Source organism: Netta rufina, assembly GCF_964035555.1.
Source record: "Netta rufina genome assembly, chromosome: 13".
In the NCBI taxonomy this organism is placed as follows: Eukaryota; Metazoa; Chordata; class Aves; order Anseriformes; family Anatidae; genus Netta; species Netta rufina.
The window spans coordinates 8,639,880-8,662,385 of record NC_140136.1 but is presented as its reverse complement, the minus strand read 5'-3'; the positions used below and the strand labels follow the sequence as shown (position 1 = coordinate 8,662,385).

At 34.9% G+C, this 22,506-nt stretch overlaps 1 protein-coding gene across 1 annotated transcript; it reads left to right on the top strand.

The window, feature by feature from the left end:
* Positions 1-2,138: 2,138 nt before the first annotated feature.
* On the top strand, positions 2,139-21,501 carry CDH11 (cadherin 11; the record flags this gene model as incomplete). Its single annotated transcript, XM_084294898.1, has 11 exons — positions 2,139-2,366; positions 3,684-3,978; positions 4,736-4,855; positions 5,329-5,496; positions 8,417-8,604; positions 10,073-10,326; positions 11,339-11,475; positions 11,689-11,810; positions 12,618-12,735; positions 18,363-18,614; positions 19,652-21,501. 11 exons carry the CDS (start codon positions 2,139-2,141, stop codon positions 20,146-20,148), a joined length of 2,379 nt encoding a protein of 792 aa, XP_084151024.1. The 3' UTR covers positions 20,149-21,501.
* Positions 21,502-22,506: the final 1,005 nt, after the last annotated feature.

Here is a 22,506-nt window from a genome sequence, read left to right as displayed (position 1 = left end):
GTAAGTAAATACTGCATACTAGGGGTTTCAAATTGATTTTTTTTCTATTTAAAACTGAAAAAAAAAAAACCTATGTCCTTTCCTTTTAGATCTTCTTATCATCAAAAGCTACTGCAATAATTAGTGTTGAAAGACTTATCATACTTAAGCCACTTCTAAAACAGGTTAAATAACATTTTTCAAGTCCTTTAAGTCCTACCTGATTTTTACCTCTCAACAAAATAGAGATATAAAATAAGCTTTAAAAATACAGGCCTAATGCTCCACAGTTCACACACAAATGTTGTATCAGAATAACTGAATTTTGAGAGCATTTTTCTGACCAAAATAATAGATCATTTTCGTTTTCATATCTCCCATGCTGTTATGAGTCATCTGTAATGTGGCATCGTGTAGCAGTAGTAAAAAATGAAAATGGATACACCAAATGCTGTAATATGCTTAAGAAAAGAGAATGTAGGAATTCCTCACTTCATGCCAGATTATGTTTGTATTTAAATGTGGAACTTTGATTTAATTCACTATACTGGAGTCATTATGGTGTTATAAATGAAGTTATTTCAGTTTTTAAAAAAAAAAAAAGCAGCTTTTTTGAGGAAATGAAGAACAAATATTTCCTTCCTTGTTTAGGAATTACACTCAACACAGAGATACAGAGTTTTATAAATAAGTGTGTTGTTACGTAGCTATGCAAAGGAACGTGGATGGGAAGACCTGACTGCTCAGGATTTAAGAAAGACTTCCCCAGATGAGTGGGCTGGTTACTAGTGAGATGTTTATTTGTTGCTGGAGTTATAGGTAGTGATGTAGGTTGAAGCTTTTTCCCTATATTCACATTTTCTGTGCTACAAGTACCTTCTTATTTCTCATGAAAAATGATTCTGTTTTAAAGAAGATGGTAGCAATTTATACATATGCCTGTATGAATATAGCATTGAGTATTTTATTAGTGTGTGGCAGAAGAATAAAATGAATTACACTGAAAAATGAAACAAAACACCCTAGGGACCTAGTAAAAATTAGCTACTCTGTGAAGATTGAAGTATTGATGTTGGAAACCCAAGTGATAAGTCAAAGTGGCCTTTAAGATAGACTGTTAACTGATGGAGTTGTAGACCTTAGTTCAGGTTTCACTCTATTACTCAATTGCTACTTCAAATATTAATTCTGACCTAGTATTATTAGAAATATTAGAAAATAAGCAATCCATGTAATTCTGGTCATTTATGCCACAGGGAAAACAGAAGTAAATAGCCACATCAATTGCTATGTTATCAAAAGTATCTAAATATGTTTGTGTTAGTTTATGGCGTTTATCATCACCAGAACAAAGACAGAAGAACTGGCAATCAGTGCTGCTTCTTTGATTTGATGACTTGATCCTCAGGGGGAGTGGAAAGGCTACTTCAAGGACCTAAGTCCAAAATTTAGGTCCTCAGAGTCCGGTCAGCCACTGCTCCTGCCTTGAAACCCCCAGGCATTTATTTTTGGCATGAAAATCTATTGGTCAATCCAAGGCCTTTTTGCAGGCATGTGTAGAAATATTCCACTCTTGATAAGCAAGTATCTTGGTATCTGTCTTATATCTAAACCTATGTCTTAACGGCTTATATCTAAGGCTTATATCTAAGCTCCTAAGAAGGCTTAGATATAAATTAGGTATTTCTACAGTCATCTCACATCTTGGGCTAAGTCCATTTGGAAGGATCATGAGGGAATATAATTCAACTTTCAAATGAGTGCCCTAACCAGCAAGTCCAAGGATTTTGTAAGGCGGTAGTTACATGTACCAAAGCACCAACTATGCTTGTTACTTAGTATTCATAATCATTTCATAATCATTTTTATATTTTAATCTTATTATCTCAAAACGGTCTGAGTTAGTTCTGATTCTGTTTTGCTTGATAAAGAAATTTTGCACCCCAGAGACATAAAAGAATTGACATTTTTGTCCATTTTACTTTCTTTCAGGAATTAAGTTGGGAAGCTGCAGAGCATTAAAGTGATGCATTCAATGTGTGGTTGCAACCTATGTGCAGAACATTTTATCTGAAACTCTTACGTGGCCCAAACTTTTTGACTTCCAAGGTGGAAGGGGTAGATTCTCGAATACTCCTGTGCCTACAAAATAACCAAAAATGAAGGAGGACAATTGTTTACATGCCGCTCTTATCTGCCTGGGCATGCTGTATTACAGCCATGCCATAACTACAGAAAAACTGAACCACACAAGGCCATCACTTCATGGTCACCATGAAAAAGGAAAAGAAGGACAGATTCTTCATCGTTCAAAAAGAGGCTGGGTGTGGAATCAGTTCTTTGTTATAGAAGAGTACACGGGACCAGATCCTGTACTAGTGGGAAGGGTAAGAATTTGTTTTTCATTCACTGATTAATAATCAGTAATTAATATTATTATTTTGTGAGTTGTTCTTTTTCCTGCCATTGCTTTTCTGTTGCATTAGCTCTTTCTTCAGCAGCTAATTATTTACCTAAAATTAATCACGTTATTGTAGTTCAATTAAGGAGCTAATCAAAAACTACCTAAGTGAATACAAGTTTTTTTTTGTTGACCTCAGCAGTGTTTGAATGAATGTATATAGCTGTCATTTAAGACCATAGCAATGACTTGAACAACAGTATGTCCCAAGAATATCTAGTATCATTCTCTTTAAAATGAGTAATTAAAAGTGTAATGTCTAACCCAGCAGCTCAGTAAAAGTGTACAGCTCAAAAGATATCTCTTCATCCTTTCATTTTGAAGTTATCAGTAAAATTAAGTATACAAGGGGTAGGTATATATATAGTAGAAGATATATATCTGTGTGTGCTTATGTATAAACACATCCTGGGCTGGTCTTTTTTTCTGTTACTATCTAACAGTAACTGATTACCTGTGTGTGTGTGTGTGTGTATGTGTATATATATATTTATTTTATTTTTTTTAAAGGCATATTTACCAGTTTATAACAAGTCAGCTGAACTGTGCTGACTTAATGCCAACATGAAGAATGGAGAACTGGGTCGGTGACACCAAACACCATTCTGGGTATTCTTTTTTGAAAGATGGTTAAAAGCATACAATTTGTAGATGTAAACATAAAATCAATAAATCCATAATTTGGCTCAATATTTCCCTCATTCATCAAACTGAAGTGTACAATTGTGAAAGTAAGATAATTCAGTAAGGACTTGTTACTTTTTTTGTAACAAATAAGTTGCAATTAAAAGCTAGTTGGCAATCAGCAATTGGCTCATTTGTTACATCCCATCTGTCAATTAACTTTTTTTACACAGAATTCTACATTTTGCTGAATCTGATTAGTGTGAAAGGTACAAAATCTTTGTAAAAACTCTGTAAAGCTCTTTCTTCTAACTTCATTTAAATAAGGATCCTGTTATAACTATCTTCTCACGTATTTTCTTCCTTAAATCTCAAAGCTCAAGTCTCAGTTGCACTCTGTGTGGTAGCATGCAACTCTATGCAGGCAGTGTCTGAATGCAGGGCAGATGTTCATAACATGGGCTCGTGTATGGATCATTGCCTAGTGTAAGACAAGATTTTAGAAAACTGTGAATTTATACTAATTTCATGTTTTTTTTTTGTTTTTTTTTTTTTTTTTTTTGTAAACACATAATATTTATGCCATCTTGTGAAAGTATATTTGTTTCTCTTTTTGTAGCTTCACTCAGATATTGATTCTGGAGATGGAAACATTAAATACATTCTCTCAGGTGAAGGAGCAGGCATCATTTTTGTTATTGATGACAAATCAGGGAACATCCATGCAACAAAGACACTGGACCGGGAGGAGAGAGCTCAGTACACTCTCACGGCACAAGCTGTAGACAGGAACACTAATAGACCTTTGGAACCACCCTCTGAATTTATTGTTAAAGTTCAAGATATAAATGACAACCCACCTGAGTTCCTTCATGAGAACTACCATGCCAATGTGCCAGAGAGATCAAATGTAGGTGAGTACTCATAAATGCACTTTTAGTCCCTGATTTTTGAGGATGTTGCATTGTCAGTACTTCTTGGCCTCTAGAATTTTGGGAGGTAAATTTTACTTCAAGCTCAGCCAGTGACTCAGTCAATTTATCTAATTTGCTGACCAAATCAAAACTTGTTCAGCTACTGTCATGGTTGAGGTGTCTTTAGATTGCTCCTAGAACACATCTGTTTCCTCCTAGGAAGGAGCATGAGGGTCCCCTAGAATTTATGGAGTGTGAATCCTCTGGGGTAGACATCAAGATCACTCCTTTGGCTGAGCTGTATAGTAAAGCTAGGGAGTTATTGCCACACTATTTATTCCATTTTTATGTCTTGTTTGAGCTTGTGTCTATCACAGAGATTTCTACAGGAATGATTTCTCTGACACTTTTTGAGGAAAATGTAAAAAGAAAACTTGTTTGGCTGTCTAATGACAAAAGGAATATAGTGCTATACACTGTTGAGGGGAAAAAAAAAAAAGCATAATGATACAGAGTGACTGCTGACTTTTATACCTTCAGTGTTTAGAACATTAATCCACATCACAGTTGGTGACAAATCTTTGTGGATTGTGTAAATTTATTCTGTCATGTATAAATTGCTAAGTGAATTTTTTCATTTACCAAACCTGGAAAAAAAAAAAAAAAGATGTAGCCGTACTGAAAGTATCTCTCCTTGGTTCTTACAGACACATTTGCTTCTGTTTGTATTTCCTCTGTCTTTGCTTTCCATCTTTAGGTACATCTGTTATTCAGGTAACAGCTTCCGATGCTGATGATCCTACGTATGGGAACAGTGCCAAACTGGTTTACAGTATTCTTGAAGGTCAGCCGTACTTCTCGGTGGAAGCTCAAACAGGTATTATTGACCAGTTTATTTGAGTAGGACCTCATAACTGGAATCCATTAAAATGAAGAATTAAATGTATTGACCAAGGCAGTACATGTGCTGGTGTGTTTGAGCAAAGCTTCCTTTGTTCTCTCTTGATGGTAGCTAAGCTGCTTAGCAGGTTGTTCCCCTGGCATTTGGTAGAACTTCTTGGTACACTACACTAGAAAGACGTTTCTATCTTTTGTGGTATGATATGGTATGATAGAAATAACAGTTTCTGTGCTGAACTGTAATTTTCTGGTGCAGCTCTTTGCTCAACTATTCTATATATTTGGGCTAGTTTGCTTGCATAGTGTCATGCACAGCATAGAGGAAAGATAATCTGGAACATTATTGCAAATATTTCTGCATTTTAATGCATGTTAAAAAAACACTGTCCTGTTTTTCATGATGTGAACATGTGAAAATTCATATGTGACATATTTTCTTTGTATTTATAGGAATTATTCGAACTGCCCTTCCAAATATGGACAGAGAAGCTAAGGAAGAGTATCATGTTGTAATACAGGCAAAAGATATGGGAGGACACATGGGAGGCCTCTCAGGGACAACCAAAGTGACAATTACACTTACAGATGTCAATGACAACCCACCAAAGTTCCCACAAAGTAAGTAACAGAGTCCTTAATAACATATATTACTAATACCCATATTTGCATAGCATCAGACATTCAAAACTTCAAAAATCAGTAACTGATGGATTATCACAGCACACATAGGAATAGACAAATATTATTTACACACTTTTGCTAATAACATATAGAACTTCAGTATCTGGGTGATTTACTTTGTGTTGCAATGAGCCATTTTTTAATGTTAAAATTGGATTTCAAAGATTCCTAACTCTATACTTCATTTTTAACACTATTGGACCATGTTATATTAGAAATATACCTGTGATGTGATCAGGGAGACACAGTGTGGACTTCTCTGTTAATGGAAAAAGAAGTCTCATTTTCTGGGACAGTTCAAGCAACTCTGTACTAGAAGACGTACCTCCTCTGCAGCAGTTCTGGGCTAAGCTGGTTTACTGCCTTTGCCATTTTCATAATTACAGTGTGGATGTAAAAGACATTTAAAAATCAAAGTGTGTTTACTTCTCTGCTCAGACCATGAGAATATTAAGTAATTTTTGTGGGGAAATAGGAGGAGGTTAAAACAAAATTCCTACAAGTTTTATATAGGAACAGATTCTTCTGTTGTGGAGAGAGATCCAGTAAATTGTATTCTCATAGTGTGTGTGCAGCAGAAAGCAGTAAAGGTTACCCATGTTTGAAAGAAGTCTCCAAGTGGCCTAACCTCAAGCCTTTCAGTAATCCGTTTTGTTTATTGATGAAGATGGACAAAGGAAAGGAGATCTACTTTATGTTCTTACATAAGTTCTTACATTATGTCCAAGAGTCTTGCTTTTTGGGCCCTTGACAGAAGTGTTGTACAGCGTATTAACACCTCCTGATTATGTCCTTTCGGGTCTTTAACAGACCCTTGAATGAGCATCATTTTTTAATTACACGTAGCCTTTCATTTTCAGTGTTGATGCTTCATCCTTTACTTCTCTAAACACTCTCAGGGAATGATGCATGTCAGTAAGTATAAAAGTTATGACTGGAAGTTCCTTATGCTTTATATTTATCATGGCAATAAAACCAATTTGGTACAATTACATGTTGGAATTGATGGTTGACGTACATTGCTGGTGGTCAAATAAGTCTATTTCAATACCTGTGCTATTTATTTTTCATGTACAAAATTAGTCAGGGATGACATTAACAGATTCAGTCTTCCCAGTTGAGGGAAGTATATTAATGGACCCACACAGCTGTCCTACATCTCATCTCTGCATGGGATTGTTTTGGAGTGCAGCACATGCACCATCCTACCCCACCCTACTTCCCCTCTGAGCATCCGTACAACACTGATACATCCTGGATGTGAACATGGCTCTCTGCCCATGCTGCAATTTCCTGGACCCTCAAGCCAGAGCTTAAATGACATAGCCAGTCCGTAAATGTAAAAATCTGTTAGCGTTTTCTACCGTTCTAACAGAAAAGTGTTAAATCCTTAAAAAAAAAAAAAAAAAAAAAGTCAGGTTCTACACATTTCACAACCATATCTTTTTAATCCAGTCATAACCTGGGACCCCGCTACATGGTATTTTTGCTCAGTAACTCCATCAAATTATGTATTTTTCTTCTCAGCAAATTCTAGTCATTTTACCGAGTTTAAAAAACAAGAAATCTGTTTTGGGAGAATATTTAAATCAGTGTTCAGAAATGTGAGCTATCAGTTATTTGACTTAATCATTTGCCCCTAATTTTAAAACCTTATTTGGGAGTGCTTTGTAACAAAACCAGGGTTTGACCGGTTTATATGAATAGCCAAATGCAAATTTTTTACTTTTTTTTTCTTTTTGTTTTGTTCATTGCTCAAACCCTTAATGAGTTATGTGCTTAAATTTTGGATTCTTTGTGACAGGAGTTAATGGCCTATTTCCATGACATGTGCCAATTGTTTTTATGGGTAATGAGCCAAGACCTGACTGGTGTAAGTCTCCGGATGTTCCTAGAGTGCTACTGTAGCAACAAAGAACAATTATGGAGAGGAGGATAAATCAGATTATTTTATTTTCTCGTGCTGTTTTGGTGTTTGTACTAATACTGATGAAATGGCAGAAAATGCTGACATAGATCTGTAGGTTTAGAACCAGGTTATGTTATGTGAATGCTGTGGTAGGTTGGGAAGCTCCAGGAAGCAATGGTCCCTAAAGGACAACTGCTGGTAAGAGATTTATCCAGAAAGAGTATTGGTCTCCTCTAGTGTCCTTAATACACAAAGAGAAATGTGTGGCACCACAACTATGGGATGTGTGGGGATGGTTTTCCCTTTTAAGTTTGATGAGGTAAAGCCTGTTTAAGTATGGAATCCTACACCAATTGGTATATATATGTATTCTCTGTTGTGGTAAACTGTTATAATCACTACAACAATGCATTCATACTCCAAATTAAAGTCATATAAAGCAGCAGTTTTATTCTTTAGGCAGTACAGCAGTCAGGTCTATCCAATTCATATTATGTAATTTGTGGCTACTGAATAAATTGGCAGAAACACTTCACAACTATAGAATTGAATGTCATACTGTGAGTTGTATGAAAAAATTTTCCTTCATTTTTTTTAGTAACACCTTTGATATGAATTATAACCTTGATGATGTCACAACAATTTCTTTATTCTGACTAATCAATTGTCTTTTTAACCCCTCCCAGAACAGATAGGTATACAGATGTTATGTAAAACATCAATGAAGAGGTAATTTTATATAGATTAGCAATGTGTTTTAAGATTTCACATATGCCTTCTCAGAGCTCTTTATACCATAACATTCCCTCGGGGAATTTCAAAGTGTAAAAAATTACTGTGGTTAGTTGGAATTTATAAGTTAAATGAGTAAATTTACAACTGGAGAGCAGACTGCATACTTAAGGCAAATGTTTTTTTTTTTTTTTTTTTTTTTTTTTTTTCTGCCAGGTGTGTACCAGATGTCAGTGTCAGAAGCAGCTGTTCCTGGAGAGGAAGTAGGAAGGGTGAAGGCCAAAGATCCGGACATTGGAGAAAATGGCTTAGTAGCTTACAGCATCATTGATGGAGATGGAGTGGATATGTTTGAAATTACAACAGACTATGAGACTCAGGAAGGTGTTGTAAAGCTTAAGAAGGTGAGTAGTACTGTCCTTTCAAACCTACCAAAGTGCAGTATTCTTTGTTTCTGACAGAGTATTTGGTAGTAATGGGTTATCACCTAAGCTAAAATATCAGTAAATGCAATTTCACTTAATTTGTTTCTAAAGCTGTGATTAACTCTTAATATTCCATTTCCCCATTAGCTGAATTGGAATGGAAGAAAATAACCAAGAAGAGTTACATAAAAACTGTACAGTGGATTAATTGCACAAACTAAATGAATTCATAATAAAAAGTCACGGTAAAATACAATGCCATCAGCTTCATTGTTAATGAAGTTTTGCCTAGTGCTGATAAGTAGCAGACATTCACTGTTGCTTTATGTTCAGTCTGAACAGCCTCATGCCCTATAGTTTGAATTCCTCAGCTGTGCATTGTCCAAAATACTGTTCTGAAGGAGTCACAGGCTATGCCAAAAGCAGCAGAAATACTAAGGTGATTTCATACATCAATATGATTTTTAAAAGTGTTATTAAATTATAATTTAGAAATCATATAATATTATTTAAGCATTATTATTTTGCCCTTCATATCTTTTTATTCATCTCCTTTGGAGATATTCAAAAGTCAAACCAGAAGGCCAGGGCAACCTAACTTATAAGTTAGCCCTGCTCTGTAAATTGGGGCAGTCTCTCTGGAGGAGACCCAAAGATCTCCTCTAATCAAAATTATCCTGTGGTTCAATTACTGTACTTGTTCTAGAAGTGGGAATGTATGTCATGTGCATTTTAAAATGTGGGCATACTGTCACTGCCTGCATTCACTTTATGTTGTTAGCCTACTTTGTGAATTGTGGTTGGCACCTGTTTCTCAGGTATTTAGACGCACGATCATTTTGAGGTGACTAATGCTGCAACACTGCAGCCATTTCACGTTGATGACAATGCAGATATGCTGTGTCTTGGATCAGGCTCTCTAAAGGACCTAGCTGGCATTATTTCACCTCCACTTTGTAAAGTGACATGAGATCTAGGGATGGAAAGAACTACAGAAATCAAAGAACTGCAAGCCATCTTTGTATTTCCTCTACTACTTCAAAAAAATTAACTTCACTTTGTCCATATCCATATCTCTAAAGAGACATGGATAGTCCAAGGCTGACCCCTTTCCTATCCATTCCTCTTCCGTGCTATGTGGAAGGCTGCACAAAGGAAAGGGTAATTTCCCCAGTAAAGATGATTTCCTGAGAGATGCAGGAAGCAAAGAGCAAGACAAAGACTCGTCTTGATATTTTGAGTGCCTTCTTATGCTGCTCCATACATAGAATGTAGCTCCTTCTATTTCAGTCTTTTTGTTTTTAAATACACACATTTCAGTCCAAGCTTGTTGACAGATATGCTCACATTTGTTTTATGTTATTGAATACTAGGAGACTGTTGACTGCTTTTACACTAGTTTTGCTAACTCTGTTGAATGAATACGTTATTTTCTTGTTTCTCACAGCTCTTAGATTTTGAAACCAAAAAGTCCTACAGTCTGAAGGTAGAGGCAGCCAACGTACATATCGATCCGAAGTTCATCAGCAATGGACCATTCAAGGACACAGTAACAGTGAAGATTACAGTGGAAGATGCTGATGAACCACCTGTATTTTTAAAACCAAGTTATATTTTTGAAGTACAAGAAAATGCAGCATCTGGCACTGTGGTTGGAAAAGTACATGCCAAAGACCCTGATGCTGCAAACAGTGCTATAAGGTATGCTTCATTAGAGCAGGCTGTTTCTTTGTAAGCATGGTAAGCTTTTAGTATTGTTATACAAATTATTAAGATAGCACAATAGACCTCAGACAGTAAGATTCCTAATTTACATAGAATATTACTAAGTGTAACCATACAGCATTGCTTTTATGCCTTATTCCATAAGGTACTCTTTTCTCAAAGTCTGTATCAGAAAGTCCTGTAAGTGTACCACAGCTGTGTCTACCTAAAATATACCTGAGGACATCTGAATTAGATTCTATTCTATATCTTATCCTTCTTAAAAATATCTTATTTTATTATCACAGCATCTTTTTCTCAAAAGATAGGAATCCGTACAGTGCCTTACAGACTATTATAGATAAATGCAAAGCATTAATTTCTACTGAAAACCACGTATACACACCTACTTTCTGCAGTTATATTGGGTAGTCTTCTATTAGGGTACTTTTTTTTTTGTCATGTTCTCGGTGTAACTTAAATTATAAAACACCATTTTATGGGTATAGTTAACATTTTGGAGAATTGCATGGTAAAGATGAAAATCAGAGGTGCATAAAACTGTGGACATGTGTAGGTAATAGATAATATTTAATAAGCTAGTATGATCGACTAACATTTTGAATAATCCAAAGATCAGAAGACTTTAAAGATCTTTGTCATTAATATGAAACAGATAAAAACATAAATATATCTGTAGATATTGTAATCATATTTTGTAAGAGAAGAATGTAAAAAAAAAAAAAATCAGGGGGTTTTAATATAGAGACTTCAAAGAACAACAATTTTCACTTACTACTAGCATCCTGACAATATTTTTTCTAAATGTAGAATTGAAGCTAGTGAACATCCTTTTAAAAGAACCATTTATCATTACATTCAAAATAATATTAAGGGTACTGCTTACAGTTATTTAAAAATCATAATGTTTTTTTTTTTTAAAAAAAAAAAAAGGATACATGAAACTGCTAAATCTTTTTTTACCTAATTACCGACTTTCAATCTTTAGGTATTCAATTGATCGTCACACTGACCTTGAAAGATATTTTACTATTAATGCAGATGATGGCAACATCAAGACAATAAAAGCTTTGGATAGGGAAGAAATTGCTTGGCATAATATCTCTGTCTTTGCAGTTGAAGTTCGTAAGTATTTCACTGAATTATTTTGTTATCAATTTTATAAATTCTGTTGTCTTCCAATTGACTCAAATTGGTATGTTGCAGTAAATCCTAACAGAAATACCTTAGCCTATTTCTTTTTCACTTGCATACAAGTAATACAGTTTTTGCTACGATTTTGTTAGTTTTGAGGGATCCTCCTGCTTCCATTTCATTCTGGTTTTGTTTACACCATAGACAAACAACACCAGGAAGCCAAAGTTCCGGTTGCAATTAAGGTTGTTGATGTCAATGACAACGCCCCCAAATTTGCGGCAGCCTATGAAGCGTTTGTCTGTGAGAATGCTCGAAGCAATCAGGTAAGCCTGTGTGCTCCACCTTCACCACATTTGAATTTCTTACTGTAGGGTGTTAGCCCAGTTCTGTGTTGAAAGCTTGAATAAATTGCAGCAACTGAACATTTATTTTTAAATTTTGTACAAAATGCCTAAAGCACTCATCCTGTGTGTACTTTTCCTGTGGTTTTATTTTGTATTGCTATCAACAGATAGCAATAGAGTGCTTTGTGTATTGAATATGAATGATGTTGGCTGTAAGTACCCACCAGTACATGGGCAACAGAGCTGGTTGGGAACAACTTTCTCAGTTGTGAGCTTGGTTTGGATATTAAGAAATATTCAGCATCTTACAAGAAGAACGACAGTACAGTGCTTGTATGGTGTAGTTTACAGATTTATCCCTGAACAATCTGCGAGGAAAAGGGAGAGCATCAGGTGGAAATAAAGCACTATACACTACCTGCACTTTTTGATTTGGTGTAGCAGTTTGGAAGAGACATTGTGAGCTGCTGAATTTTCTGCAAAATGTTATTTAGCCTACTAAGTTATCATTAGCACAGGTCTGTATATAAGAATGTATATCTAGGTATATCTATACTTTTACACCTATAATCCTGTGTTGATTAAATGTAAAATAAAGATTGCCTTTCTAGCTTTGAGTCTGCAATATGTTTATAATTGCATACATTTGTTGAGATATATTGGTGTTTTCAGCTATTTCCTCTGACTTTGTAATTCTTTGTATTCGAATGATTTCTCAGAATGCTGTCTATATGTGATGTATCCAGAGAAGGAGCTGTTTGCTTACAAACTACTTTTCTTTTACAGCAATTTATTACAATTAGTGCTGATGACAAGGATGACTCGGCCAATGGACCAAGATTTATCTTCAGTTTACCACCTGAAATTATTCATAATCCAAATTTTACACTCAGAGACAACAGAGGTTTGTATGAAGGTTCCCTCTATAATAGTGTCCAAAGAAATGACAAAAGAAAACTAATGGCCAACTTAATGTCATGCAACAGCATTTTCATTAATTTTGACAGGGTGCCTGTTTTCTAGAGATTTAGGGGAGGAAGGCAGAAAAAATGCAGCTGAAATACAGGAATGTTCTTGGAGTAGTGTAATGCTTATTAACCTTATTTTCTTGAATACATATTTAAAATTACATAATAATACCCTACATGAAAATCCACTGCCATTTTATCACCCAGGAAGAGGATAAAAAACATTGAGAAAAATGTTCAGTAAATTTAATTAGCAGGTCTCCTTGATTTAAACAAAACTACTTCCTAATCTAAAATTAGTGAGGGAAGGATAAATTATTATGTTGCTTGTATTTTTTACGTTAATCTGTTTGCTGGTTTTTGGATGTCAGGAGACATGGACTAGGGTCCTAGTGGAAAGAAGTCACTGTGAAACTAAACCTTTGTAGGAAATTTCTGTTGTGAAACAGAAATCCAGGGCGGGGATATCGCAGTGTATGGGTATCCCGGTCCCTTTGCCAATTTTCTCTTAATGAAATACAATACAGTCTTGCAGTCAGAATGAGCATCATAAGAGGTAAGAAATTTTAGTAACAAAACAAACAAGCATAGATGAAAGCTAAAATTTATTAGATATTCTAACATTATAACATCATTGAACCTGACTTACCAAATGTTGAGGAATCGGGGGGGGGGGGGGGAGGAATACAGATTCAGCCATTATAAATATTTATTCTGTTTATTTAGTGATAATCAGTATGGCATTTATGTTCAATGTTCATTTGTTGTTTTCCTGTACAGGGAAAAAAAAATACAGTTTCAGCTTCTAAAGAACTGGTTTTAAATAGCAAGCTTTAATGTGTGAAGGAAACAACTGTTTTCTGAAATGTAGAACTCAGTTGAACTGGTTTAAATAATGATTTATTGTAGATTGACAGAAGTACAAAAGGCAACATAATCCAGATACATAATTTCAGTAACAACTTTTTTTCTCTCAAATGTTATGTTGTGGTATGTTTTCTATCGCCATCAACATCTGAAGTGAGGGCAATTATCATCAGAATTCCTAAACAAAAGTTCCATAATTCTTGAAGGATCAAAGTAATATTGTTGCCTAGTACTTGACACTTGTACATACATAAGCAATTCATAAAGGATCCAGTGGAGAGAGTATATTTATTCTCTTTGAAGTAAGAAAAACACCATTTTTGAAAATTTGATGAATGTATTTTAGAGAGAAGTAAATAGAAATGAATGCTTTGCTTGAGACCCTGAGGTCAAATTTCTCCTTACAAGATATTTTCTGGTCAACATACTAAATTGAAAATGGATTAGATTGTATAATCTAACAGAGAATGTGTAAATCAGAATTGAGATGCTTTGATACAGTTGCCGGCAAATGGTCTTATGGTGCCTGACTCCAGCCAATTCGATTAATCTTTCATTTCCATATTCAGCAGATTCTCTCTTTCTCTCTCTCATGACAAAGCCCAGATAAAACTGTTTAGTGATAGAAATGATGATGTCCATCAAATGTAGTGAGTGGACCTAGATATCTGAAAAGGTTATTTCAACAAGTCAGTATTTAAGGGTTGAATCTTCCTGTACAAATTTTTGTTTAGAAAATAAATAGTGTGGTGCAATCCATCCATTTACATCCTGTTTTTTCTATCATTTTTGTACAATCCTTACTGCAGTCATGTTGCTAATTTAACTATTTCTGTGTTGTTTCATTTAAAAAAAAAAAAAAAGTTATGATATTGTAGAGAGTTAAAATTCTGTTTACTTCCATATAAAGAACTTCTCAGAAACAGTGTGCTATCGTTGGCAAGTCAAATAATTTACATGATCATTTAAAGCTTCTTTTTCATTTGTAAATCTGAGCAGTCTATATACCATGCCACTGCTTTCAGAGGGAATTACTAGTTTCAGAGAAAAATGGCTTTATTAACTGTGGAGAACAGTTAATGAAAACTCCAATGTTTGGGTCTATTACAAAACTTTAAAGTGAATACAGTCCTATAATTATCATTTAATAGAGTTTCTTTCTACCAACTCCTAAAAGTAATCACATATTGCAGTAATCCAAAAAAGTAATCACATTCTACATCCTATTAATAGCCTACTGTGTTACCAAGTTTTTCAGCTGAGACTATCTTCAGTAGAAAGCATGAGATAATGGCTTATCACATGCTGTGATAAAACACCGAATTACTTTTGCGCTGTTTACTTACATTATACCACATAAGTAAACAGCACTGTGTTTGCCCAGGCTCTGTTCAATTTTACTCCTATTGAAGTCAGAGCTTCAAAAGAGCAGCAGAGGCTCATAGCACTTCACCACAGAGAGATGGATTTTTAGCAGATGGATTTCCTGCTTTAAATCCTGCCCTGTCTGTCCTAAACTGAAACGCCCTTTACTTGGGTTCACCTTGTGTGGAGGCCAGGCACAAAGCCAATACTGCTGGCAGTATTGCAACCACCTCGCTTTTGCATGCTGCACAAGGATGCATCATACCACACTGGCAAAAGTGAGGTGTAGTGATGTTTTCAAATATGCAAGACAGAGCTCTATGAAGACTGAAATTAAGTTCATGAGTCCACTAAAATCAGTGACAATAATAGCTGGAAAAATGAGAGCATGTGTATTTTCTGGATGGTGTTGAGACAGATATTTTCTTCTTTCTGTCTTTGTGTTCTTCAAGACTGCCAGTCAAGTAGTTCCCATACGTGTTAAGTAATAGTTTTAAGTTGGTATTGACATTTAACTTCTGTTTCTTGACTTAAAAAAAAAATATGCCATTATACCTGGATTATAGTTATACTCCTGGGACTTGAAAATGATGAAAAAGCGAGGATGAGAATATTAGCTAGGATTATATGTTACCTTTTATCTAGGTAAAAGAGTTTTATTTTCTCTTGTGGATATTATGTTCTTTCTAAATGTGAGAAGTGAACATACACAGAAAAGAAATTAAATGACGTGTTAGTCCTTTTTAATTTTTAGCCAGGAATATTGATTGGATTTTACTTTTAAAAATATATGTATATATTAACTTAGAAATCACCTCAACTTAAACCAGATAAATGACCCATTGGATCACATTCAGCTTTAGTATAACATAATTGGCCACACTGTATAATAACTGAGTAATTTTCCATCCTTTTCTTATTTCTAGTAGGAATACTATTTAAGCTATTAATAATATTTACCAAAATTCAGGAAACATGCAATATGATATAAAAAATGTGTAACCAAGAAACTAAATATACTAATACTTGATACGGCTTATATTTCCTTCCAGTTTGCCTTTACAGTCTCTAGGCAGTTGTATCTCAGTCCTCTAGTGATGTTCATATATTTTGGCACAAGAGTTGTCTGTCCTGCTGCACTCTAATTTAATAGAGCAGATCTTTGTTCTCAGGTTGATGAAATGAATTATTAAATGCATTTTAGAAAACCCTTTGGATTAATTTGATGCTGTATCAATATATGTTTGTTCAGGTGTTTGTTGTTAGGTTAATAGGTATCAGATATTACACTTCTATTTATATAAAATTATCATGAGCCCATTAACTTACAGTCCAAAAATAAGACTATCAGATAAACACTAAAATCCTTTCAAAAAATTGTGCCACAAAACCTAGCTTGGGAAATGTTTCATGTAAACATTTAGAGGGGTAGAATGACTTTGAAAGGAGACAAAGGGCACATCGAAAAACCAGAAGTGATATTGGGAGGTGAATTAATTCTGCATGTATCAAATGTATCTAAGACAGTCCTAAAAAAATTCATCCTATTCTGGTGTGATCTGCAAAATTTTCTAGTGTGGAGAGTCTCAATAAACAGTACCCTAGTACAAGTGTCCTTCTCATCCCATAAATTGATCTGTGTCCATCAAGTCTGGGGACTGTTTCAGACCTTCTCCTACATCAGGGGTACTGTCTGCAAGGGTGATTAAGGCAAGAGCACTTCACTTTTGGTATAATTTATTCACAGATTTTCATGGCAAATGATTAGATCATTAAAAGAGGTTTTATGGTTTGCATTATTAAATTCTTGAATTTATGCTGACTCTTCAACAGGAAAATGATTAATCTTTTGCAGTACCCCAAGGCAGCAATAAAATGGAAGAGAATAGCCCTCTGTTAGTAGATAAAAGGACCATTCTATTCTCTTTTTTTCTTTTCATTATATAGTGAAAAGCAAAGAACTTTCTTAAAACAGAAAAGGTTATGTGAATTAAATTCTCGTCATAAACTAGTTTTTGAAGGTCTGAAAACCACAGATGTGGTTGTTTTGTTTTACTTACTTCGGGATGTTTACAATTTTATAAACTTTGATTCAGTCTGAGAACTGAGAAACAAGAAGCACAAATAAAGCAATGCTGTTCATGCTTCCTTGTCTTTGTCTGTCAAGGTTGGGAGCAGGAAGCCCTAGCCATCTCATCCCAGTGTTTCACGTCACACACTTCCCTTTCAAATGCTTTTGCCCCAGGACTATCCAAAACAGCTTTCTGTGCTGAGATGGATGCTTGGTTTTGATGCCCTGGACCAGGAAGCCCAAGGCAGGCAACTGCTCAGTGATAACAAATGGAAATGGTGTTAGACAGGCACCATAACTCAGTACATGGCCACATAATTCATAATGTGTCCCGACAGCCTGTGCATGTATGATCGAGCTGTCTGAATTCTGGTTTGGAGGAGTTTGGGTGAAAAACTGGTGTTGCCAAAATGCTGCTTGCTTCAGTGCATCTTACTGAAAGAGATGAACATTGAGGCTCTGATCTGCTAATACACAGTAAGCGTTGGATTTGTGTTTTGGTGGGAGTCTCATTCACACAGGCCATGTCGGTGTTTTCCATTCCTGCAGGTCTGACACCAAGAGCAATAGGTCAATAGGGGGATTCATTTTCTTCCCCTATGCTAAAGGCTTTAATTTTCAAAATTGCTTATACCAAGCAATACCAAGGCCCAGTTATTCTAACGGTTGTTGAAGTATTGTGACTTTCCCAGAAAGTTGCTGGGGTGCAAAAAATATTGTCATTTTCCGTGATAACGGTTTGCAGGGTAGGATTTCGGTGACATATGCACTGTTTAGTATTTATGGTTAATGTGTTACATTGCCTTAGCTGGTATATCTAATATTCAAGTGTTTATATGATGTCTGTTTTATAATAAACATAAACATTACGAGTCGTATAATCACTGCTTTGTTTACTGTTAGCATATTCCCTTTTGGTGTTTAAGTAATTGGTGAACTTGCACATGAAGGATGCTAAGATACTTTGAAAAGAGAACAATACATGTTAAAAAGTACTAACCAAGAGAGACAGTTTTTGTATTCCTTGTGTTACCCTCATCACCCTTAAAATTGGGGGGGTATGGATGAAACAAAATACTGTAATTGCTTTGGGGTCATTAGGAAGGTGATACTTTGTTCATGTTGTTTTTACATTCTAAAATGTTAAAAAAAATAATAATAATAATCAGGGCCACTGTGGCAAAATATATTTTTTCCATATTTGCTAAGATGAAAACTTTGAGGAAAAAATGATAATGACCATCTCCCTTCTTTAAACAGATAACACAGCAAGTGTTCTTGTTAGACGTGAAGGATTTAGTCGCCAAAAGCAAGATTTATACCTTCTTCCCATTGTAATAAGTGATGGTGGACTCCCGCCTATGAGCAGCACCAACACCCTCACCATTCGAGTCTGCGGCTGCGACAGCAATGGCTCCTTGCTCTCCTGTAATGCCGAAGCCTACATCCTCAATGCTGGATTGAGCACGGGAGCTTTAATCGCCATTCTCGCTTGCATTGTGATTTTGTTAGGTAAAAAAGTTCTATACTTATTTTTCTTCTATACTTGTTTGTATTAAAAAACAAAACAAAACAAAAACACAAAAACACCAAAAGCAAAAAAAAACTTTGGCTCCAAGATGGAGAAGTCAATCTTAATTTCTTAGCATTTATTTTTACAGGTGGCACTAATCTGGCAGGCTGAAACACAATATATGATAACTGCAATAGAAAGCACCAGAGAATTTGTCTGTGTGTGCTCAGAGAATGTCCTTTTGTGGCCTAATATCAGTTAATCAGGGACACTGTTTAAAGGAGGTCACGACATACAGTTTTAAGTTTTGTGATCTTCCCTGGATGACAGGTTCCTTATTGAGGTCAGCCAGGATTAATGGCTCCTGCCAGCTATTTCCCTCTAACTTCTCTTGTGTTGAAGACAAATGAAGGGCTCAGAAGACCTGCTTTTAAGAAAGCACTATAAAGCTTTTCCTGATGATTTGAAAATATTTACATAAAATGTTTTAATTTGTCCATAGTAATTTATAGTATTTTATTATGTATTTTTAAGTAATTTAAAGAAATCTGCAGTGAGAAGGAACACGTCAACAAAGGCACGTATTTTCATCTGTTACTTCAGAAAAATTCCATTGTCATGGAAATGCCCAGAACATGGAATTAGAGTTCAGCTTTGGGCATACAGGGGACAGTAAAGATTGATCCTTGTTTTGCTGCAGGCAGAGATGTGATTGGGTAGCTCAGGCAGTGCTGCTGCATTAGAGACCCACAAATGCTTTTCCTGAATTAAAGTCTTGCATTAATGATCAATTAGTATGAGCAGTGGATTTCAGCCCAATGAGAAACCCTCAAATCAGTATGCTCAATTCGTGTGGACAAACATCGTAGCTTTTGCTTAGCTGGATATTCTAAAAATGCAGATGTTAGCAAAAATACATGCTGAACTGCTGCTTAAAAGCTGAGATTTCAGTGAAGGCAATAATCTTATTTATAAAGCAGCTACTGTTTGAGGTACAGACTAACTTGCTTTTTTTTCCCCCCGCCCCTCCCTATAGTCATTGTAGTGTTGTTTGTAACACTGAAAAGGCAGAAAAAAGAACCTCTGATTGTTTTTGAAGAAGAAGATGTCCGGGAGAACATTATTACTTATGATGATGAAGGTGGAGGAGAAGAAGATACTGAAGCTTTTGACATAGCTACTTTGCAGAACCCTGATGGCATCAATGGATTTATTCCTCGTAAAGACATAAAACCTGAGTATCAGTATATGCCAAGACCAGGGCTTCGACCAGCTCCCAATAGTGTTGATGTTGATGATTTCATCAACACAAGAATACAAGAAGCTGATAATGATCCAACTGCTCCTCCGTATGACTCTATTCAGATCTACGGCTATGAAGGAAGAGGCTCAGTGGCTGGTTCACTTAGCTCGTTAGAGTCAGCGACAACAGATTCTGATTTGGACTACGACTATCTACAAAACTGGGGACCTCGATTTAAGAAACTTGCAGACTTGTATGGCTCCAAAGACACTTTTGATGATGATTCTTAACAATAAAGTTTAAGATTTGGCCTTAAGAACTGTGTCTGATGTTCTGAAGAATCCAGAAGAAATTTAAGCAGGTATTTTTTTAAAAATCAAGAAAAGTCTCATTTAAACATGTAAGTTTGACAGAAAGGATTCCTTTGATAAAAAAGGACATAAAAGTGGTAAATACTGTGAAGTACCTTTTCCTGCAAAAGGCAAATATAGAAGTTGGCTGCCAACTTCACTAGAGGAAAAATACCCACTTAAGAAATACAAAATATTTAAATGAAGGAAAATGCTAAAAGTGAACCTACAAATAAGGGAAATCTTTTATGTGTTATGAACATCTAAATCTTTTATGTCAAAGAAGCTTCCACAAATTAGAAAAGATAACAGTTCTGAGCTGTAATTTCGCCTTAAACTATGGACACTCTATATGGTAGTGCATTTTTAAACTTGAAATATATAATATTCAGCCAGCTTAAACCCATATGATGTATGTACAGTACAATGTACAATTATTATGTCTCTTGAGCATCAAACTTGTTACTGCTGATTCTTGTAAATCTTTTTGCTTATACTTTCATCTTGAACTAATACGTGCCAGATATAAAAACTCTGTCTTGTTGCAGTGGGAGGCGCCCTATTTCTATGTCATTTTTAATGTATCTATTTGTACAATTTTAAAATTCTTATTTTAGTATACATACAAATATCAGTATTCTGACATGTAAGAAATGTTACAGCATCACACTTATATTTTATGAACATTGTACTGTTGCTTTAATATGTGCTTCAATATAAGAAGCAGACTTTGAAATAAACTGATTCTTTTTTAATTCTTGTTCTGGTTATTAAGCATATAAGGAAAAACATAGTGTTTCTAATGTCCCATTTATAGTTCTGACTAATTTACTACAGTTGTGACCTTTTAATAGCCTTATTTATTATGTGTTTGTAGTTGGTTTGTTGCCTTGTTAAGTGATTATTTAAAAATCAAGTACATTTTACAAATGTTTTTTAGATTAAAAAAAAATGTAACGTCTGGTGAACATTTTGTACCCTCTCTATATACAGCTTGTGGCTGCTCCCAGAACACAGTAATAATCATCATATAATATGACTGTGTTTTCTGGATTAAATTAAGTGTAATACTTTTAAATATGTCCCATGTAATATGCATTTATCTTATATCTTAGGAATTCCAGAGGTTTCAGAAATGACTTTATAAGTGGACAGGAGCACTCTGTGTTTACAGTTTACTCCAGGCTTGTGATTTCCATACCTGTGCTAAGCTTCTGCGGGTTTTAGAGACTTAAATCTGACCCAATTTAGCTATAATTTCCCTAAAGACTGTTCTACCTGACAATTACCTTACCTGAGTATTAATTAAGATTCTGGCACTTACTTTTATTTTGATTTTTTTGTTTTTGTTTACTGCATTAGAATAGCATCATCCACTGATAGGAAGACATTTTAATTTGTGATGACAGAAATACAGAGTGCTTTCAGAGTTGTTCTTTGTAATGTATGTTTTTAATCGAAAAATGATCTATAACTTTTTTTATATTAGTTCAGAATGAGCAAGGGATTGGAATATGTTCCGTGCATCAACATTTTCAGCATCTGTGTACAGCTGTAGTTGTGCTAAATTTAATATAGTTTGCTGTTTAGGGTCAGAGATCAGCAGCTGCAATATGGGAAGAGGCAATAAATAGAAGCGATATACATTTTTCTACTGTTCATTTTACAGACCCTGTCCTTCATTTGCAGTCAAGTACCAAACTGCTTGATCTGAGAGGAAATCTGATTTGTTGGTGTATTGCTTTTCTGAAGACCCCCATATGTGTAGTTAGATTAAAATTTAATTCATTAAAATTATGAATGATGTTTCAGCTCTATAATCATAACATATTCACTTGTCCCATTATATCCCTATGTTTTATAAGGCAAAGTTTGCTAAATCAGCAGATTTGCTCTACAATGTTTATTGTAATATTTCACTTTATTATAGCTGTATGCATTCTATATAATTCTATAGTTTATTATTAACTCGGTTCAAATTTCTTTGGTTGTTGATTTTTTTCTCTGTTTATAATCCAAAGAATATTTTGCTAGATTTGCACATTTCTCCATTATAAATTTAAATAAACATTAAAAAATGAAATGAGTATCAATTTACAAATTAACAAATGGAAATAAAGTTAAAAAAAAAAAGTCATTTGTAGGACTCCATCCTCATTGATGCTATCTGGTTTTGTTTCACTATTGAGCAAGTTTTAGAATTAATAACTGCATTTTCTACATTTTTATGTTTGATTTTTAAGAAGGACATTGTCAACTACATTTTTAATAGTTTTAAATGCTTTGAGTTTTAGTCTC